Below are 22,626 nucleotides of genomic sequence, written 5' to 3'. Positions count from 1 at the left end.
GTCCTGGCCTGCCACCCACCCACCACCCACCTCCCATCTCAACACACTCTCTCTCTCTCTCTCTCTCTCTCTCTCTCTCTCTCACACACACACACACACACACACACACACACACACACACACACACACACACACACACACACACACACACACACACACACACACACACACACACACACACACACACACACACACACACACACACACACACACACACACACACTACACACACACACTGCCAATCTCCATCCCTTCTCCTCCTGTCTGTCTCTGGGAGACCAGGAGACTATGGGGGAAGGAGACTGACAGTGACAGACTACTGCATATTTAATGTGTTCATACTTTCCCAGCTGTGGGTGATGAATGTTTGATGTGCTCTATCATCCCAGTGGCCCTAAGACAATGTTTCCCAAACTCTGTCCTTGGGACCCCAAGGTGTGCACGTTTTGGTTTTTGCCCTAGCACTACACAGCTGATTCAAATAATCAACTAATCACCAAGCTTTGATCATTTGAATAAGCTGTGTAGTGTTCGGGCAAAAACCAAAACATGCAATACTTGGGGTTCCGAGGACGGAGTTTGGGAAATGTTGTCTTAAGACAACATGACCATGCCCAGCCCTGGGGCTGTATTCACAAGTATTAGAGTGCGTGTTAGAAATGAATGAAGTAGCGTTACTAGCACACGAAACCGTCCTCCCTCAAGTGTCTTAGACGATTGTCTCACCTCAAAAGCTAGCTATTGAAGCAACGCAACAGGATACTTAAATCTGAGGAGTACATTTCATACATCTCCATGTGCTGCATTCACCCCTCACCCCAGCGCAACTGTAGATCCGGGTAACGGCAACCACTGTAAAGAACGTCACGCTGCATGCTTAGTGAGTACCACTTCCTCCTGATTTGGCTCACACTGAGGCTCAAACTCAGGACCTCTGCTTTGCTAGCACATGTGACCACCCTCCTGAAGCGGCTTAACAGTCAGCGCCTTGCAAAAGGCTAGCTAGTCGCTGGCGCAAGTGGGGACACTTCAGGGTGAGGAGTACGTTTTACACATCCCCATGTGCAACACATGCATTAGCCGAACATCAATGTTTTGATATTTGAGAGTCATTATTTCAAACATGAATAGAGCCTACACTTTCTAGTGCTGTTTTGAGCTTCTAACATGGTAGGGATAACAAAGAACGTAGTGGTTTGTGACTCACAGGAGCAGCAGCTCACGATAGGCAATTCATACACACTCAACACCGCCAAAATACAACCAACCATCAATCTGATTGAAACTAGGCCCTAGTCTCTTTTCATTCCCAAAAGCTGTCTGGCTTTTCATGTCCTTGCCGTTTCAATATTATTTTCATGTCAAAAGCTTTTTGTTTTCCGTGACAAAATCAACAAACTGTCAAAGACAGTTTCTGTCCTAATAAAGAAGAACACATCTGTTTATCGTGATGTATGAGGGAAGCTGGATAATTACATTAAGGGAACACTAGGGTAGCCATGTTATTATCTGTGTGTGTATATATACAGTACCAGTCAAAAGTTTGGTACTCATTCAAGGGTTTTTCTTTATTTGTACTATTTTCTACATTGTAGAATAATAGTGAAGACATCAAAGCGATGAAATAACACACGTAGTAACCAAAAAGTGTTAAACAAATCAAAATATATTTTATATTTGAGAGTCTTCAAAGTAGCCACCCTTTGTCTTGATGACAGCTTTGTACACTCTTGGCCTTCTCTCAACCAGCTTCATGATGTAGTCAACTGGAATGCATTTCAATTAACAGTGTGCCTTGTTAAAAGTTCATTTGTAGAAATTCTTTCCTTCTTAATGCATTTAAGACTATCAGTTGTGTTGTGATATGGTAGGGGTGGTATATACAGAAGACAGCCCTATTTGGTAAATTATGGCAAGAACAGCTCAAATAAGCAATTACAAATGACAGTCCATCATTACTTTAAGACATGAAGGTCAGTCATGGAAAATGTCAAGAACTTTGAAAGTTTTTTCAAGTAAAGCTGCAAAAACGATCAAGCGCTATGATGAACATATTTTATGTACACGCTGCTATTTCCCAGTTGTGCCTTCTTGCCAGGTCGCCCTCGCAAATAGGTTTTTAACCTCAATGGGTATTACCTGGTTAAATTAACGTTCAATAAATGAAAATGAAACTGGCTCTCATGAGGACCACCACAGGAAAGGAAGACCCAGAGTTACCTCTGCTGCAGAGGATAAGTTCATTAGAGTTAACTGCACCTACGATTGCAGCCCAAATAACTGCTTTACAGAGTTCAAGTAACACACATCTCAACATCAACTGTTCAGAGGAGACTGTGTGAATCAGGCCTTCATGGTTGAATTGCTGCAAAGAAACCACTACTAAAGGACACAAATAATAATAAGAGACTTGTATGGGCCAAGAAACACGAGCAATGGACATTAGACCAGTGGAACTCTGTCCTTTGGTCTAATGAGTCCAAATTTGAGATTTTTGGTACGAACCGCCGTGTCTTTGTAGGTGAACAGATGATCTCTGCATGTGTGGTTCCCACCGTGAAGCATGGAGGTGGAGGTGTGGTGGTGCTTTGCTGGTGACACTGTCAGTGATTTATTTCGAATTCAAGGCACACTTAACCAGTATGGCTACCACAACACTCTGCAGCAATACGCCATCCCGTCTGGTTTGGGCTTAGTGGGACTAGCATTTGTTTTTCAACAGGACAATGACCCATAACACACCTCGAGGCTGTGTAAGGGCTATTTGACCAAGAAGGAAAGTGATGGTGCTGCATCAGATGGCCTGGTCTCCACAATCACTGAACCTCAACCCAATTAAGATGGTTTGGGACGAGTTGATGCGCAGAGTGAAGAAAAAGCAGACAACAAGTGCTCAGCATATGGTGGGAAGCTGGTTGAGAGAATGCCAAGAGCGTGAAAAGCTGTCATCAAGGCAAAAGGGTGGCTACTTTCAAGAACCTAAAATCTAAAATATATTTTGAGTTGTTAAACACTTTTTTGGTACTACATGATTCCATATGTGTTATTTCATAGTTTTGATGTCTATTTCATAATATTTCAAATAAAGAAACCCCTTGAATGAGTAGGTGTGTCCAAACTTTTGACGGGTACTTTATGTGACATATCACTTTTCAGTAGTAAACTTGCACAGAAATGAAAGTAAAGGGCAGAAGGTGCTGATAGAGGAGAGCTTTAGGTTACCGACTCATCATCTTGGTATTTGTGGGAATGACAGGTTCTGTGACAGCAGCCAGTATCAGGGCAGTGACAGCGCAGACAGAGACAAGCACAGTACTTGAGGCAGAACCAATGGATCATACCTGAGATGATAAGAGCTTCTACATAAGACTGCCATGACACACACATACACACAGAGAGAGAGAAAGAGAGGGAGATGGAGAGAGACAAAGAAAAAGAGAGAGAAAATAGTACAATTAAGATATTACACTTATATCCTTTCTAAAACATTGGTAGGCCAATATCAATAGGCCTACACCTGCATTAACAAATCTTCAAACATATAAAATAGTCATGGCACTTACCAAGATGAGTGGGTCACAAAATTTGATTATAGAAAATTAGGCCTACACCAAAACATTTAGGGCATTCATCAATCTCCCGCTAATCAGTTTCCGGGGAGTTTGATTCGCTGCGAATGACGTCAGCTGTTAGCCCTCTCCTCCCCTGGTTACTGATCATGGCACAATGTCTAGGAGTATAAAACGCAGGACCACTCCTTTCACGGCGTCTGGTGACTTCCTCTCATTTCCGTAGCTGGACAGGGGTGTGTGTTGCCCCGTGTAAGCGAGGATGGCGACGCTTGTGGAATCTGCAGACATTGAGACTTTAAGCAGTTCGAGCAACGTTATGGCATCCCCAATGTCCGCGAGTCTCTCGCACCGTTTTGACGACAACAAATTTTACCTGCTTGTGGTTATTGGAGAAATAGTCACGGAGGATCATTTGAAGTGTGCCATTGCGGATATAGAAAAAGGTAAGAAGACAGGGAGGCTACAGCCTTGCCCGGTGTTGAGGAGGTGGTGTAAGCTATCCACAGCCTAGGTGGTAGCAGCACAAGCATCACTTTATGTGTCGAATGCTTTGTCATACAACTATAGCCGACTTTCTATTCTTATTTGGAATATTGTGAAAATAACCACATCATGCGCCAAGTCTGGATGTCATGTTTTGTAACCTTGAACTTACTTTATGTACAACACAATCTCATTTGGGATACATCGACCTCCATAGGCATTAGGCTATAAAGCAATAGGCCACCTGAATGGAAAACTTAATGATTTTGTTGTTGTTGAAGTGATGTGATATTGCTGGTTGCGCGCACAGCCCCTCCCAGGTGGTATCTGCAAATCTGTGGGAAGCGCAAATCAAACAGATGGCATCCGTCGACACCCCAACAACCTTTTCCCCGCACCTCTTCTCCCTGTCTCCATACACATTCTATATAAGGACTGCAGGCTATACCTTTCCAAAGCACAAACTATTCTGCAGTGTTACTTTAAATCAGCCACACGTGGTAAAGATGCCGAGAATGATTCAGCATTCTTATTGTGCGTCAGTAAAAGACATATTATTTTTCTTGAGATGTGATGCGCACCAGTGAGAGGGTATCGACCACCTAGCGTCTGCTTGTTTTGTGTGGTGCATCCGTTATTTCGTTGTCAGAAATGTATACATAGGCCTATTGTTATAAAGGGGTCCAACCCCATTGTCCCTTCTACCTATGCGTAAATCCTTTTTAAAAAAAAACATATTTTCGGTGTTAAACAGCCTCGTCTACACAGTGCATTCTCAATTACTGAGACAGCTTTTCTTCCACTGTGTCCATTTACAGAACAACAAAGGAAGGTGTAGGCTACTTATTGGCAGGTGTGGGCACTCCAATAGTACCGTATTTTGAACACGGTGTTGCTTTGTCTACGTGCGTGAAACCCCTCCTCTTGGTGCTGCATCTTAAATCACCCACCGTGCCCGCCCCAGCGGGACCCATCCCATCCCCATCCCTGCTTTCTTGTTTCCGCATCCAGCTCTCTCTCATCCGACACCGGCATGTAGGCGTGGCCCACTCCGCAATGCGGTCCCTACGGAAAGTCGTAGGGAGCGCTATTCAAACACAAAGGGCGTTTCTGATTGACAGGCTACTGGGGACAGAGGTTGGTATGACAAGAAGAAACTATGGCGGAAGAACGAAATGTGTGGGCGGAAGAACAAAATGTGTGGGCGGATTACGGCACCATGTTTCATAAAATGTTGGAACAAAGGATTAAAAACCTGCTGAGGCCTAATTCAAAGGAATGATATCTTTGAAAATTCATGCTATGGTTTTCCTACTGTCCTTTTTGTTTACAGTATAAACACACTATTAATAAAGCTTTCATAATTTAGTCCATGTGAAACATTCAATTACCTGTTATGTTTATTAGATCGGACAAAGTAGGTTTTCAGGCATATAGGCTAATTGTTATTATGGCAAATATCATCATATACCTACTACGCAAAGAATGAATGATTTTTTTAAAGGAAAAACGAGACTTTTGTTTTGAAACATTATTATTGTTAGAATTATTGTGTTTGGTAGCTTATTATTACTATTAAATATCTGTGATTTGAATGGGTTGATGCTACTAGTGCCATGACCTCATGTCAAGTCAAATATCAATCAGGAATTGTACACAACTGCAACAGTTCCAGTAATCCTTCGTCATCTTCCAGGAAGGCATTGTTTCTCCTGTTGAATCATGTTCCACCTTATTATTTTCCTAAATACTATTTTTTAACTGCACTGTTGGATCACTGTTCTTAATGTCTTGTATTATATTGACTCTTTTTTATATATAGGCACTTCAGAAACTATTTTTATCACCCATCTACACACAATACCCCATTATGATAAAGTGAAAACATGTTTTTAGAAATGTTAAAATTGATTGAAAATGAAATATAACAATATCTCATTTACATAAGTATTCACAGCCCTGAGTCAATACTTTGTAGAATTATCTTTGGCAGCGATTACAGCTGTGAGTCTTTCTGAGTAAGTCTCTAAGAGCTTTCCACACATTGATTGTGCAACATTTGCCTGTTATTCTTTTCAAAAATCTTCAAAAACATTCACTGTCTTCTTGGTAAGTAACTCCAGTGTAGATTTGGCCTTGCGTTTTAGGTTATTGTCCTGCTGAAAGGTGAATTACTCTCCCAGTGTCTGGTGGAAAGCAGACTGAACCAGGTTCTCCTCTAGGATTTTGCCTGCGCTTAGCTCCATTATGTTAATATTTTATATTTATCCTGAACAACTCCCAGTCCTTAATCATACAAGGATATCATAACATAATGCAGCCATCACTATGCTTGAAAATATGGAGAGAGGTACTCTCCATATTGGTCTATTGGATTTTCCCCAAACATAACACTTTGTATTCAGGACAAAAAGTTAATTGCTTTGCCACTTTTTCCCAGTATTACTTTAGTGTCTTGTTGCAAACAGGATGCATGTTTTGGAATCTATTTATTCTGTTCAGGCTTCCTTCTTTTCACTCGTCATTTAGGTTAGTATTGTGGAGTAACTACAATGCTCTTGTTCCATGCTCAGTTTTCTCCTATCACAGCCATTAACCTCTAACTGTTTTAAAGTCACCATTGGCCTCATGGTGAAATCCCTGAGCGGTTTCCTTCCTCTCTGGCAACTGAGTTAGGAACGACACATGTATCTTTGTTGTGACTGGGTGTATTGATACACCATCCTAAGTGTAATTAGTAACTTAACCATGCTCAAATGGATATTCAATGTCTGTTGTCGTCGTCCCCCCCTCCACAATTTAGATTTTTTTTTGTAAAACATAATTCCACTTTGATATTGTGTGTAGACCAGTGACAAAAAAATCTAAATGTCGTCCATTTGAATTCAGGCTGTAACACATGAGAATACTGTCTAAAGGCACTGTATATATGATATGTAGATTTTATCTGTAATATTTTATGAATTGAATTGGGTCAAGTTAGTAGCCTTGCATTGGTGTGGCTTTGCAATTGTATTTTAGCAACACAGGAAATGTTCCTATTTTCCAATAAAGTTCATCAGAGTTTAAACACACCCAGTTTCATTACAGTAAGTAACAGTGTCATGTACAGAGGATAGATGACAACAGAACCCAGGTTATGACTCAGCCTTCGCTAGCAGCACCACCCGCAGCCCCTGGCAAACTAAAGCTAAAGCACTTTATAGATATTTCCTATTATAGATTTCCTCTCTCATGCCAAATGGTACATGTTCATTACAGGACAGACCCAATGAAATGGAAGAGTGAGACCAACTTTGAATAGATGCCGGTGACATTGAGACTCATGAATTGAAAAAATCTGGACCTTTTGCCAGCTACAAGCCAAAGCCAAGGCCCTTGATGCAAAATCTATGGGGAATATTGATTGTGTGCCAGCCTCTGCCAGGCTAGCCTAGTGATGGATGAAGTGGGTTCTGCCCTCATGTCATTCTTTCCATTGATTGTTTTGTTTTCTGTGCAGGCATTCGCTCATGGGACACCAACCTCATTGACTGTAACCTGGATCAGGAACTAAAGCTCTTTGTCTCCAGACATTCAGCCCGTTTCTCTGCAGATGTACGAGGTAAGGTCAAGCACAAAAATGTGAAGAAGTGACAATGCAATCTTGCATCTCTCTCTCTCTCTCTCTCTCTCTCTCTCTCTCTCTCTCTCTCTCTCTCTCTCTCTCTCTCTCTCTCTCTCTCTCTCTCAATTCAATGGGCTTTATTGGCATGGGAAACATATGTTAACATTGCCAAAGCAAGTGAGGTAGATAATATACAAAAGTGAAATAAACAATACAAATTAACCGTAAACATTACACATACAGAAGTTTCAAAACAATAAAGACATTACAAATGTCATATTATGTATATATATATATATACAGTGTTGTAATGATGTGCAAATGGTTAAAGTACAAAAGGGAAAATAAATAAGCATAAATATGGGTTGTATTTACAATGGTGTTTGTTCTTCACTGGTTGAACGTTTCCTGTGGCAACAGGTCACACATCTTGCTGCTTTGACTGCACACTGTGGTATTTCACCCAGTAGATATGGGAGTATCAAAATCAGGTTTGTTTTCGAATTCTTTGTGGATCTGTGTAATCTGAGGGAAATATGTGTCTCTAATATGGTTATATATTGGGCAGGAGGTTAGGAAGTGCAGCTCAGTTTCCACCTCATTTTGTGGGCAGTGTGCACATAGTCTGTCTTTACTTGAGAGCCAGGTCTGCCTACGGCGGCCTTTCTCAATAGCAAGGCTATGCTCACTGAGTCTGTACATAGTCAAAAGCTTTCCTTAAGTTTGGGTCAGTCATAGTGGTCAGGTATTCTGCCACTGTGTACTCTCTGTTTAGGGCCAAATAGCATTCTAGTTTGCTCTGTTTTTTTGTTAATTCTTTCCAATGTGTCAAGTAATTATCTTTTTATTTTATCATGATTTGGTTGGGTCTAATTGTGTTGCTGTCCTGGGTCTCTGTGGGTTGTGTTTGTGAACAGAGCCCCAGGACCAGCTTGCTTCGGGGACTCTTCTCCAGGTTCATCTCTCTTTAGGTGATAGCTTTGTTATGGAAGGTTTGGGAATCGCTTCCTTTTAGGTGCTTATTGAATTGAATTTACATTTCTGGATTTTGATCATTATTGGCCTAATTCTGCTCTGCATGCATTATTTGGTGTTGTACACAGAGGATATTTTTGCAGGATTCTGCATGCAGAGTCTCAATTTGGTGTTTGTCCCATTTTCTCTCCTCTCTGTCTCGCTCTCGCTCTCACTCCCTCTGTCTCACTCTCTTTCTCACTCCTTCTAACTCTCTCTCTCTCTGTACTGTGGTTAGTTACTAGGTGCAGTAACCCCCAGCAGTGTGTGTACAGTGTGTGATCTCTGAGCTGTCTGAGATTGTATTATGTATCCCTGGATCTGCAGTGTCAGTGGTGAGATTTGCCATGTCCCTATAGTGTGGGCAGTGAAGGAGTAGTCCTAATGGACTAATGAGTCTATAGCTAGCAGGACATCTGGTGGGCAGGGTGCCCTTGACTGGGAACAGACAAGAGGTCCCATTTTTTGTAACCTTATGCCATACTAATAACCTACATGTTATTTCATTGTAATTACACTGTGAACATTGCTTTTATTAGTATGTATCTATTGCACAGTACGACCCACAGTACGCCTCTCTCCGAAGAGAGATCTCACTGAGAGAGGCGTTGATCTCAGTGTAGGAGAGATGTAGGAGAGAGGTGTTGATCTCTGTGTAGGAGAGAGGTAGGAGAGAGGTAGTAGAGAGGTGTTGATCTCTGTGTATGAGAGAGGTAGGAGAGAGGTGTTGATCTCTGTGTAGGAGAGAGGTAGGAGAGAGGTGTTGATCTCTGTGTAGGAGAGAGGTGTTGATCTCTGTGTAGGAGAGAGGTAGGAGAGAGGCGTTCATCTCTGTGTAGGAGAGAGGTAGGAGAGAGGTAGGAGAGAGGTGTTGATCTCTGTGTATGAGAGAGGTGTTGATCTCAGTGTAGGAGAGAGGTGTTGATCTCAGTGTAGGAGAGAGGTAGGAGAGAGGTGTTGATCTCTGTGTAGGAGAGAGGTAGGAGAGAGGCGTTCATCTCTGTGTAGGAGAGAGGTAGGAGAGAGGTAGGAGAGAGGTGTTGATCTCTGTGTATGAGAGAGGTAGGAGAGAGGTGTTGATCTCTGTGTAGGAGAGAGGTGTTGATCTCTGTGTAGGAGAGAGGTAGGAGAGAGGCGTTCATCTCTGTGTAGGAGATGTAGGAGAGAGGTAGGAGAGAGGTGTTGATCTCTGTGTATGAGAGAGGTAGGAGAGAGGTGTTGATCTCTGTGTAGGAGAGAGGTAGGAGAGAGGTGTTGATCTCTGTGTAGGAGAGAGGTAGGAGAGAGGTGTTGATCTCTGTGTATGAGAGAGGTAGGAGAGAGGTGTTGATCTCTGTGTAGGAGAGAGGTAGGAGAGAGGTGTTGATCTCTGTGTAGGAGAGAGGTAGGAGAGAGGTGTTGATCTCTGTGTAGGAGAGAGATAGGAGAGAGGTGTTGATCTCTGTGTAGGAGAGAGGTTGGAGAGGGGTGTTGATCTCTGTGTAGGAGAGAGGTAGGAGAGGGGTGTTGATCTCAGTGTAGGAGAGAGGTGTTGATCTCAATGTAGGGCTGTCTGTCTTTTGGCTGAGGAGGTGAGGGCACACTCATGCTGAGCCCTTTGAAGACATTAGTGCCAATGGGCTGCGTGTGCATGTCTGTGTGTGTGTGTGCCTGTACGAGCTCACCTCTCTGACCATGGGCTGTGTCATTGTCAACCGACAGCTGGTGAATCAGCAGTTTGTATATTTACATACCTAGAGGTTTGCATATTTAATTTGATTTGATCACCCATGTCAAGCAAATGGTGTTGTGATGTCAGTTACGCGGGAGTGTCCACGTAGATAAAGTCGATTGCATTGAATATTCTCCACATCAATGGAATATTTTTCATTTCATAATAAGAAACTGTAGATGACAAATAAACCTCACATATGATACATACAGATGTAAACCCTAAACCAGTGGGCTGTCTTTTTACAGGGTCTAGCCAAAAAGCATGATATCGACTGCTAAGCAGTGACACAGCAGGAGTCTATAACCATTTCACTTTCACTGCACTGAGCATGAAAAGCTTTTGGCTTTTATTCTTCTTCTGAGGTACACTCTGCCCTCCTCCTTGTCCCCCATTTTTATTTTCTCTCCTCCATGCTTCCCGGTTCTCTCTTTCCTCCAAGCAGCCTCTCCCTCTCCCCCTCCCTTTCTTTGTTTGTTGTTGCCATGCAACGTGGTTCAGATGCAGAGGAGACTCCTGGGTAATTAGCTGAATGAACCCCCCAGTGGCCTGGGTCTGGGCTTCAGAATAAAGGAGGGAGGGAGAGAGGGATATATAGGAGGGATGAACGGATGGAGGTAGGAAGGTAAGGTAAGGATAGAGAGATTAACTCCCCGGTGGCCTGGGTTTCACAATAAAAGGAGGGAAGATAGAGGGAACGAGGGAGGGATGGAGTGGTGGAGAGAGGGAGGAAGGAAAGAGAGGGATGGATGGATGAAGTGTAGAAGAGAGGGATGAATTCAGTGGAATATGGTGAAAACAGAGACTTAAAGAGTCAGCGATACATAAGCAGCAACACTGGCTATGTCTGTCAGGGAGGAATGGTTTCCTCTTTCACTTTCGATGCATAGGCACATCTCTCTCTCTCTCTCTCTCTCTCTCTCTCTCTCTCTCTCTCTCTCTCTCTCTCTCTCTCTGCCTGAGGAGTTGCTCAGTCAGTCAGCCAGTGTAATCTAATCTGGTCTTTAATATTGACTGAATTTAATGCCTATCAAAGGACTTTAAAAATGAGCTCATATGGGTTCATTTTTATTTTGTCCCATTTCATTATTTTTGTTGTTGAAATTCCTCAAATAAACTCAGAAAAAAAAGAAACATCCCTTTTTCAGGACCCTGTCTTTCAAAAATGATTCGTAAAAATCCAAATAACTTTAGGGTTTAAACACTGTTTCCCATGCTTGTTCAATTAACCATAAATGAATGAACATACTCCTGTGGAACGGTCGTTAAGACACTAAGACACTACTGTGATTATTATTATTTGACCCTGCTGGTCATCTATGAACATTTGAACATCTTGGCCATGTTCTGTTATAATCTCCACCCGGCACAGCCAGAAGAGGACTGGCCACCCTCCCAGCCTGGTTCCTCTCTAGGTTTCTTCCTAGGTTCTGGCGTTTCGAGGGAGTTTTTTTCTAGCCACCGTGCTTCCACATCTGCATTGCTTGCTGTTTGGGCTTTCAGGCTGGGTTTCTGTACAGCACTTTGAGATATCAGCTCATGTAAGAAGGACTTTATAAATACATTTGATTTCATTTAAGAGCTTACGGACGGTAGGCAATTAAGGTTACAGTACATCAGAACATCATACATGCGGGACAGGTACAGGATGGCAACAACAAATGCCCGAGTTACACCAGGAACGCACAATCCCTCCATCAGTGCTCAGACTGTCTGCAATAGGCTGAGAGAGGCTGGACTGAGGGCTTGTACGCCTGTTGTAAGGCAGGACCTCACCAGACATCACCGGCAACAATGTTGCATATGGGCACAAACCCACCATCGCTTGATCAGACAGGACTTGCAAAAGGTGCTATTCGCTGACGAGTCGTGGATTTGTCTAACCAGGGGTGATGGTCAGATTTGCGCTTAGGAGGAATGAGCATTACACCGAGGCCTGTACTCTGGAGCGGGATCGATTTGTAGGTGTAAGGTCCGTCATAGTCTGGCGCGGTGTGTCACAGCATCATCGGACTGAGCTTGTTGTCATTGCAGGCAATCTCAACGCTGTACATTAAAGGGAAGACATCCTCCTCCCTCATGTTGTACCCTTCCTGCAGGCTCATCCTGACACGACCCTTCAGCATGACAATGCCACCAGCCATACTGCGCAATCTGCGCGTGATTCCCTGCAAGACAGGAATCTCAGTATTTTGCCATGGCCAGCGAAGAGCCCCGATCTCAATGCCATTGAGCATATCTGGGACCTGTTGGATCGGCGGTTAAGGGCTAGGGTCATTCCACCTAGAAATGTTCGGGAACTTGCAAGTGCCTTTGTGGAAGTGTGGGGTAACATCTCACAGCAAGAACTGAAACATCTGGTGCAGTCAATGAGGAAGAGATGCACTGCAGTACTTAATGCAGCTGGTGGCCACACCAGATGCTGACTGTTACTTTTGATTTTGACCCCCCCTTTGTTCAGGGACACATTATTCCATTTCTGTTAGTCACATGTCTGTGGAACTTGTTCAGTTTATGTCTCAGTTGGTGAATCATGTTATGTTCATCCAAATATGTATTAATGTTAAGTTTGCTGAAAAGAAACGCAGTTGACAGTGAGTTTCTTTTTTCTTCTGAGTTTACATTATTTGGAGCCACTTAGTTTTTTTGTCTATAGCTTTCAGTCAAATTAGGCCTTTTATCATTAGATGAATAGCACTCATTTTTAGGCTAATCTGCATGTCATTGTGATAGAGAATACGAGCTGCAGGCAACAACTCAATTAAGTCTTAATCACTCCATTGTCTATGATTGTCTGTGATTGTCTGTGATTGTCTGTGATTGTCTGTGATTTGGTTCAGTGGCAGGGTGGGTAGAGGTCAGTGGAGGCCTCTCGTGGCAGAAAAAAAAGTGAAACATTTCAAAAAGTATTATTTTGAGAGAAAACTACACTAAATATATTCACGTCACCAAATAACTGATTAAAACACAATGTTTTGCAAAGAGGGTCTACAGTAGCCTCAACAGCACTCTGTAGGGTAGCACCATGGTGTAGCCGGAGGACAGATATTTTCTGTCCTCCTCTGGGTACAATACAAAACCTAGGAGGTTCAAGGTTCTTAGCCCCTTCAGTAAACTTACACAGTAATTATGACAACTTCTGGAGGACGTCCTCCAACCCATCAGAGCTCTTGCAGCATGAAGTGACATGTTGTCCACCCAATAAAAGGATCAGAGAATGAATCTAGTACTGAAAGCATAAGCTACAGCAAGCTAGCACTGCAGCACATAAAATGTGGTGAGTAGTTGACAGAGAGAAACACAATAGTTGGGCAGTTTTAAATAAATACATTTCTTAAAAAATTAAGGGGAAACAGCAGAAAGAGAGTGATAGCTATATTTCATTGTTAGGAGTTAGGAGTTAAGAAAACGGCCCTTGCCTTAATTGTCAAAAAAGTGAGGAGAGAGGAAACCCCAACATAATTTGTTTGGTATATAATCAATAGCCTAACTGTTAAATGTGCCTGGCTTTAGAAATCATCCATATATAACTACAGAAATAACACAGATCCTGCTTCTGTTGCCTGTTTGAGTGTTTGTTTAATAACCTACTGATTCCGTGAGCGGATAAACAATTTCACAAATTCAACTGTTTTTAACCTTTGCTATGCTGTAACAAAGGCTTTACACATTTATTTAGTGTTGTTTACACTGTTCCAATTTGTCAGAAAATTATATCTATAATAATAATAACCCTCCTTTTTCTTGATATCCTTATTGTTATTTATTACTATTATTATTATGATCATCATTATAATAATAAGTAATGCCATTGTCATTAGTAGGTTTAGTATAGCAGCCTTGTATAACCACCATTGAGCTGCAGGCCTAAGAGCTTCATGCTGTTAAGTGTTAATACTGTAACTTACTTAGGCCTATATTTCAATACTTATTATATAGGCTACAGTACTCTATGGATCAATCATTCATTCATTTATGTCATCACACAGAATATGAGTCATTCATGATTTGAAATGCAATCAAGAATTTTAGATGTAAAATAAAATAACAAATTGACACTTGAATAATTAGCATAAACAATAAATAAACCGTTCCATTCATGAAATTGCATTCACGATTGAATATGACTGCTTTTAGTCTTTGCTGTAATAAAGGCTTTACAATAAATCAATAAAAACCATTACAACAGACTCTCTGGTACGCTTATTTAGTGTTATTTACATTGTTCCAAACGGTTAGAAAATGATATTGTAATCTAACAGCACCTGTTTAACACACATAATATGTATGCAGTGTTTGCTCTTTACCTTCTTTTTCTTGATCTCCAGTATTTTCCACAACTAGTCACATTTATTCCATACATCAGAGTTCCCCTTTACCTCCTGAGCAACCAGTAAACATTCCCCCATTTCGAGTTATTTTGTCACATCCTTTGCATCCATTTTGCTGTCACATTTGTCACGGTTTTCGGAGTTTGTTATAACCAATTTATTGATGTGATTATGATATGCTATAGGTCAGGCCCTATTGGTCACGTGCATGTGATGCATACATGTGCCACGTAAAGAGAACAAGGGTTGAGGGAGTAGGTTTGAGGGATTTTGGTATCAGAACTTTTCAGTCAGAAATGGCTGTAATTATGTTGCAGCTTCAGCATGATAAACACTGTTGATGTTCTGTGGTGTCGCTGCATCAGGGAGGAGAGAGACACAACGGGTGCTAGTCAGTCACTGTCATTTTTTTATTTACACAGTGCAGCAAGTCTGAGCTCGGTCCGGCACAATCAAATCAATTGCGGCCCGACTCCTTCTAGTCATTTGTATATCTTTATTATTTCATCAAACAGTGTGCTTAAATCATCAGACAAGCTCTGTGCATATAGTTGATTTGATTCAAACACATAGGTTGTCTCTATATATGGAAAAATACATGTTTTAAAATTTTGACCAATCGATTGGTCGAAAGAACAGACGACTCTCGGTCAAGCAAGATTTTTTTTAGTCGGACAGCCCTACAAGGCGGTAATGAATGTGTCACTGTCTGTCACCTTGATTACTCCAATTTGTCTCTCGACCTACGTTATAAACTTTAATTCGTAGTCTAGGTCGTAGCAACCTCATGATGAGTATAGTGAAAAATGTTGTATCATGTAGTAGTCTTTACCTATTGATGTTACATTGAGCTGGGTGAATGGAATACGAATGACAGTCATCCAATATGCTGTAATAGAAATAAGGCCATGTTCATAAAAAAATACAAATCCCCCTCCCTAATCTTAAACGGCACCGACTGCCACTGATAGAGATAATTCTGTCTGTCTGATGCCTGCAAGGCTGTCAATCCTAGACAGAGGATGGGTGCATTATCTCTCTCTCTCTCTTTCTCTCTCTCTCTCTCTCTCTCTCTCTCTATGATTCTCATTCTCTACTTTCCCTCCTTCCATTCTTGTCTATTCCTGTCTCTGTCTGTCTCTCCCTCCATCGCCTTTTTACATGTTTGTCTCCCTCATTCATCTGCTTTTCTCCTATGCCTGACTCGGCACCCTCTAACCTTTCTCTCTCTCACTGGAGTAGACAGTAAAAAATGAATAGACAAGAGATGCCGATTTTCCCTGTGTTTCAGTATAAGTTTTGATAGTCTAATAATATAGTGACAAGGAGTTAGGATATGTGTATGCTATTGTGTATGTATATGTGTATGTAATTAAAGATAATCGAGATAATAAGCTCCCAACAGAAAAATGACGAGGAATGTCTATTAGCATTTTGCATACTGTATAAATGTGAGTGTTTTTCATGTAGAAAATGTGGTATGCTGGTATGCTTTTAAACTGCCTTCATTGGTCTGGTTTTAACCCTGCTTCACCAATAGATCAAATTAACACACAATTTAAGCAAATGCACCTGTGCTAATGTTAAGCTTTGAAAACATAAAACGCCTACATACTAATAGTGCTATTACACACAGTTAATGAAAACAATTTCATCCTGCATAAACAGACATCTGGAGAACATGGATGTCACTAGTTGTTTTTTCTCGCATGAAGCATGATCGGTCCTCAACAGAGGGAGAGAGGGAGAATGCAATTACCGGTCTGCTTGATAGATGATCTGCTGTCCATCAAATTGTGTCAGCTAGCACAGACCCGTTAGAGCAGGGGTGTCAAAGTCAAATGGACGGAGGGCCAAATAAAAAATTTAGCTACAAGCCGAGGGCCGGACTGTTCGAATGTTCATTGAAAAATTTTTAAATGACGCATATAGTCTAGTGAACCTAATTGAACCTACTGAAAACCTAACAAATATATTCCAATATGATCAGATAAATAAAGCAATATTTTCTTATGGCTCTGTCAGTAATCTTTAATTTTCAACAGACACAAAAGACAAATTTCCTTTATATAAAAATCCCCATAACATGAACATTAAATGAAAGAAACCGGTATTCAAGGCACCATCAGTAGCCTATATTTTCTATTTTAGCAAAAGTGGGCTAAATTTACTTCAAAGAAAAAAACAATAATAGCAATTTTCTATCATCCACTCAACTGAAATATTTTTAAAATATAATTGGATTGAAATACAATAAAATAAAGTGCAAAAATCTATTAATCAAAAACAACACTTTGTTTAAGGAGAAGTAACATGCAGTGAAAACAAATATTAAACTTTAACTTTTAAACTTGAACTGAGTAAAAACTCTAAATATGTGATTGCACAGTAATGTTCACTTGTTTGAGGTTGAGGGTGATACTTGGTGGTGTCCCATCTTTTCCACAAGTTCATCAATGTTCGGGGTAAGGCTCTGAGCTGAGGAAATCCTCAGAATTGAGTGGAGGTGTTCAGCAGTAAGTCGACTTCTGTGTGATGTTTTGTTCAAGTTCATCAAAGAAAACAGTTGTTCACACAGGTATGTGCTGCCAAACATAGACAACGTTTGAGCAGCCTGGATGCGCAGCTGGGGCATTGTGTCGGGGAGGAAACGGGCGAACTCCGCAGCACCCACTGCCGCATATTTTGCCCTCAGTGCATCATTGCATTGGAGGTCAATCAACTCCATTTGGAGGTTTGGTGGTGAGCTTTCCACGTCAACAGCAAATGGGTTACCGAGCAGTTCCAACCTGCTTTTTTGTGCTTCAAAGTCAGCAAATCGGCGTCGAAAGTCAGCGGCAAGCATACCTATTTTATCAGCCAACTGTGCGCTCGGGAACGCACTGGTAGAGAGCTTCTCTTTCATGGTCTGGCAGCTGGGAAAGTGGCTCAAATTTTCTTTCCGCATCTGCGTCTCCCACAGAGTCAGTTTGGTTTTAAATGCCTTCACTGTACTGTACATATCAGAGATGACACGATCCCGACCCTGCAGCTGCAAGTTCATTGCATTCAGATGACTCGTAATGTCACACAGAAAAGCCATTTCACACAGAAACATTTCGTCTCGGAGTTGTGTTGTGTCTTTCCCTTTGCTGTCCAAGAACAGACAAATCTCCTCACGAAGCTCGAAACATCTTTGAAGCACCTTTCCCTGGCTTAGCCATCGCACCTCTGTGTGATAAGGCAAATCACCATGCTCCGTTTCTAACTCCGTCAGAAATGCCTTGAACTGGCGGTGATTCAAACCTTTGGCTCTGATAAAGTTAACTGTGCGCGTGATGATGCTCATTACATGCTCCATTTTCAAGGCTTTACCGCACAACGCTTCCTGGTGTATGATACAATGATAAGCTGTCAGCTCACCTGTCGCGTTTTCCTCTTGCATCTTTTCCCGTATCTTCGCCACCAGTCCGCTCCTGTGTCCACACATCGCAGGTGCTCCGTCGGTTGTCAAACCCACGAGTTTTTCCCAAGGCAGCTCCATCTCATTTACACATCTTGACACCTCTTCATACAAATCATGCCCCGTAGTTGTGCCATGCATAGGACGTAAAGCCAAAAACTCCTCTGTCACGCTTAGGCTGGAGTCCACTCCGCGGATGAAAATTGACAACTGGGCAATGTCAGAAATGTCGGTGCTCTCATCCACAGCCAAGGAATATGCAATGAAATCTTTTCCCTTTTTCACAAGCTGCTCTTTTAGATTGATGGACAACTGGTCTACTCTCTCGGCAATGGTGTTTCTGCTCAGACTCACATTTAAAAAGAGTTGCCTTTTTTCTGGGCAAACTTCGTCACAAACTTTAATCATGCAGTTTTTGATGAAATCCCCCTCCGTAAATGGCCGGGCTGATTTAGCGATCTCTTCTGCCAAAATAAAACTGGCCTTGACAGCAGCCTGGCCTTGTGATTTGGCTTTTTTGAACAGAGCCTGTCGAGATTTGAGGCCTCGTTTTAATTCCTCTGCCTTTTGTAGCCTTTGTTCCATGTCCATATTCTTGTTTTTGTCCGCGTGTTTCGTTTCATAATGTCGTCTCAGATTATACTCTTTCAGTACCGCCACACTTTCTCCACACAGAAGACACACAGGTTTTCCAGCTACCTCCGTGAACAAATACTCCGACTCCCACCTTGTTTGAAACCCCCGGTTCTCAGTGTCCACCTTCCGTTTTGCCATTTTTGATGGGTATCTGAAAGTTAATTTTACTGTGATGCTGACAACTGCTGTGCCAATAAATATTGAAATGAAGCAGCCTACTGCTCGGTGCGTCACCGTTGCATTGTGGGAAATGTAGTATTGGTGCGTGTAAAAGATCTGCGGGCTGCCGGCTTGCTGCGGTCTGCGGGCCGGTTCTAATAATAAATCAAGATCATCCCAGGGGCCGTAAAAAACCTTCTCGCGGGCCGGATGTGGCCCGCGGGCCTTGACTCTGACATATGTGCGTTAGAGGAAGGAGGGACAGGGAATTAGAGAAAGGAGGATGGCGAGAAAGGAGAAGGATGGAGGGAGGGAAAGCAGAGGAATGGAGGGAGGAGAGCCCCACTGCCACACAGGGAGTTAGCTATGCAAACAGCAGATGGCTCTATGATACTGTAAGTTTCCATTCCTGTTCTCAGTCTTTGCTGCAGACAGCAGAGCTAACTAAAGAACAACTGGAGAATGAAGAAGTCACTTCTCGCTCAACACCCAATCTATCAACCCTTCTTGCCTTCTGGGATGTGATAGAGAAAGACAACATGGCAGATTCCAATCAATATTAATGAAAAAGTCAGATCAGTTTGTCATGCTTTAATTTCCTTCAGATCAGATTGTCATGGATGTACTGTAATGTATATGAGAACATGAAGCATGAGCCCATTTGTGGAGAACTTTAAAGATGATCTATATATCTAGATAATGCAATAATCAACAACATTCTTTGTTTTATTACGAATTTATTTATCACACTTCAAGTCGCTTGACATGTAGCTTTATAACTAATGAGGTGTGGTGGTTTTACTGCCGAAGCATCACCCAGGTGGGAGCTTCATTTCAGTTGACGATCCAACTTATCTACGGAGGAGGAGGAGGAGCTGTAACTATAGAAGACCATGAGGTGCCAGATGAAGAGCTCTGTGGCCTGTCAGTCATGTCTCTACCTCTCTGTCTGTCAGATGTCTCTACCTCCCTGTCTGTCAGATGTCTCTACCTTTCTGTCTGTCAGATGTCTCTACCTCTCTGTCTGTCAGATGTCTCTACCTCTCTGTCTGTCAGATGTCTCTACCTCTCTGTCTGTCAGATGTCTCTACCTCTCTGTCTGTCAGATGTCTCTACCTCTCTGTCTGTCAGATGTCTCTACCTCTCTGTCTGTCAGATGTCTCTACCTCTCTGTCTGTCAGATGTCTCTACCTCTCTGTCTGTCAGATGTCTCTACCTCTCTGTCTGTCAGATGTCTCTACCTCTCTGTCTGTCAGATGTCTCTACCTCTCTGTCTGTCAGATGTCTCTACCTCTCTGTCTGTCAGATGTCTCTACCTCTCTGTCTGTCAGATGTCTCTACCTCTCTGTCTGTCAGATGTCTCTGTCTCTACCTTTCTGTCTGTCAGATGTCTCTACCTTTCTGTCTGGCTGTACCATCTGGGCTCCCTCCTCTCAAGATACTATGTCTCTGAACTGTCTATCATCTACATCTGTGGAAGACCATCACCCAAGAATGGCCAGATCCCTAAATGTGTTTTGTTGAATAGATTTGTGTTTATTTTGTTTTTAAAGTGACTTTGAGATTCTACTTGTAATGAAAAGTGCTATATAAATACATCTATTGTCATTATTAATGCATGCAATAGATTAGATCACCAACTATCTTCAGCCGTCCTAGCTGTAAACTGAGTTGTTGCAGTTGCCATGGCTATTAATAATCTGCAATTGTGTCCTCCTCTCAAATATGAGAATGGATTGAATAGACTGGTTGTTTTGTGGCAACATTTTGCACTTCTATTTTGAGTTCAGTACAATTTGGACAGTGTCATTATTGTGGACCAACAGCCGTACCAGGCACTGTTACATTTGCTAAATCAGTCTGCTGTAGTCATTTTTTCTTCTGTCTGCCTTTTCAGCAAAATAGCCTAAACAGTGTCTGGTTTAGAGAGGAGAGGGGGGATAAGGTCAAGCCATTGGAAATGGTGCCTAGGGACTGTGAAATGTCAAGGGACCTCTGGATTCAGTTGAAAGAAAGATGAGGTGACAGATCGACGGGGGATGGATGGATACGAAGACAGACAGTAAAGATCTAAAGAGAAATAGGACCTCAGCTGAAGAGCAGATTGATCGTACTTGCGTTCCAAGATTTTTCTTACACAATGGAGAATATTTTCTCTTATTTCATCTGTTATTTTAAAGGAACTCCCTTGCCTAGTGGCTTAGTGATTGGACAACTAGCTAGTACGTAGCTAGCTGGACAATTTTTCTGCTCAGTCATAATGATAATGTGCAGTGATGCGTGTCACATTACCTCCCCTCCCACTGAGAGGGTTTGGAGGGGGTGGAGGAGGGGAGCAGAGAGGGGCCTTTTATCGACAGAGCCACTGTAAAGGTTAGGGGTCAATCTAGCTTCAGTGGCCCTTCCTTTTTCATTTTCTCTTTCTTTTGACATAATTTTCCAAAAGGGGAATGGCCATGTTAGTTGTGTTTATAGAAAAATACTTGCTACGACTGTGGCCTAATACTCCTTGTAGCTTAGTTTAAGGATTTTGTTTTGGGGTAGTTCCCCATGTTCTCTGTAGAAAAGTCAAGTAGGGCAATAACCAAAACACTTTACACTCTACATAGAGAACCAGAAAGAGGGGACAAAACACCTACTTTTCCATTCCATTAGCTTCAGCCTGCTAATACAACAGGGGCAGGTAGAGAAATAGCCTGTTTGTGTAGTTTGTGTATGGAGATAATTACGGACAAGCTAAAGGTTGTTTCCCTCAGTCACTTAGTATTCTCATACAGAAATCCTGAGGCTCTAGTTATAGGGTGCCGGTTCTGCTGGGCTTGAAACATTCTCCCTGGGGGTTTAAAGTAATATATCTGATGCTGTTACGCCAGCCTTAGAAAACAAATGAATACACAGCAAGTGAATACAGTATTAGCTCCAGCTTTGAAATGCACTAAGAGGTACAGTACAGCGTTAAAGACACACCAGTTAATTTTGAACTTGAACTGAACTTGTTCCACAATATTAAAATCACAAATCTCTCCCTGGAATAATAATGATAAGCACTATGGATTTCCAACAGCAGTCTGAGTGTCAGTAGCTAAAGCTGTAGACCCTATAGGGAGCTATCCAATACAAGAACCACCCATACATGACATAACATTTCCACCATAAATGATTAGACTAGGGGCTCTATTCAGTCTGCACTGCGGAAGTTCAGCTTTACAGCGCAATTTACATTTAAAGGCAATGTTACCACTTTAGCGGAGACTGCAGTCGCGGTAAACGCATAGAAATAGAAATGACCTTTACATTTCTATTTGGAAATGTGTAAACGCCTCAGTGATCCAGATTGAATAGAGCCCTAGGAGATGCGTCTGCGCAACATATTCCTCCTTTCTAAATTATAGTGCCGCATCCTTGGCAGTTGAAGACAGGATATCCAACTAAAAAGAGAAACATTACCATCTAGCTGAATCTATTCCTCTGATATGTTAGGCCAATCATGATGTTGGAGCCAGTCTAGTGTTAGCGGCAGTGAATAGAGCACATCCTCCACAGTGGGGGACACTCCTCAGGGAGAAGCAATAGCAGGAGGGTTAATGGGTACAGCTGTGTGATGAGGAGGTGGATCTATATAGAATATGAAATATGTACGGATGAATCGGCCCTGCAGCCAGAACCAACTG

The 22,626-nt window shown here is 42.1% G+C and overlaps 1 protein-coding gene across 1 annotated transcript in view; it reads left to right on the top strand.

Moving 5' to 3' along the window:
- The first annotated feature begins 3,734 nt into the window (after window positions 1-3,734).
- The window catches only part of LOC118387398 (microtubule-associated protein 1B-like), a 32,385-nt gene continuing 13,493 nt past the window's right edge, over window positions 3,735-22,626 (top strand). Inside the window, exons 1-2 of the mRNA XM_035775726.1 lie at window positions 3,735-4,015; window positions 7,558-7,659. Coding sequence (XP_035631619.1) covers window positions 3,832-4,015; window positions 7,558-7,659 — 286 coding nt within the window. The 5' untranslated portion in view covers window positions 3,735-3,831. The remainder of the gene's footprint in view (window positions 4,016-7,557; window positions 7,660-22,626) is intronic.

The sequence above is a fragment of the Oncorhynchus keta genome, chromosome 9, assembly GCF_023373465.1.
Source record: "Oncorhynchus keta strain PuntledgeMale-10-30-2019 chromosome 9, Oket_V2, whole genome shotgun sequence".
Classification (NCBI taxonomy): Eukaryota; Metazoa; Chordata; class Actinopteri; order Salmoniformes; family Salmonidae; genus Oncorhynchus; species Oncorhynchus keta.
Note: the sequence above shows the minus strand (reverse complement) of the source record. Positions and strands in the feature narration are given on the sequence as shown.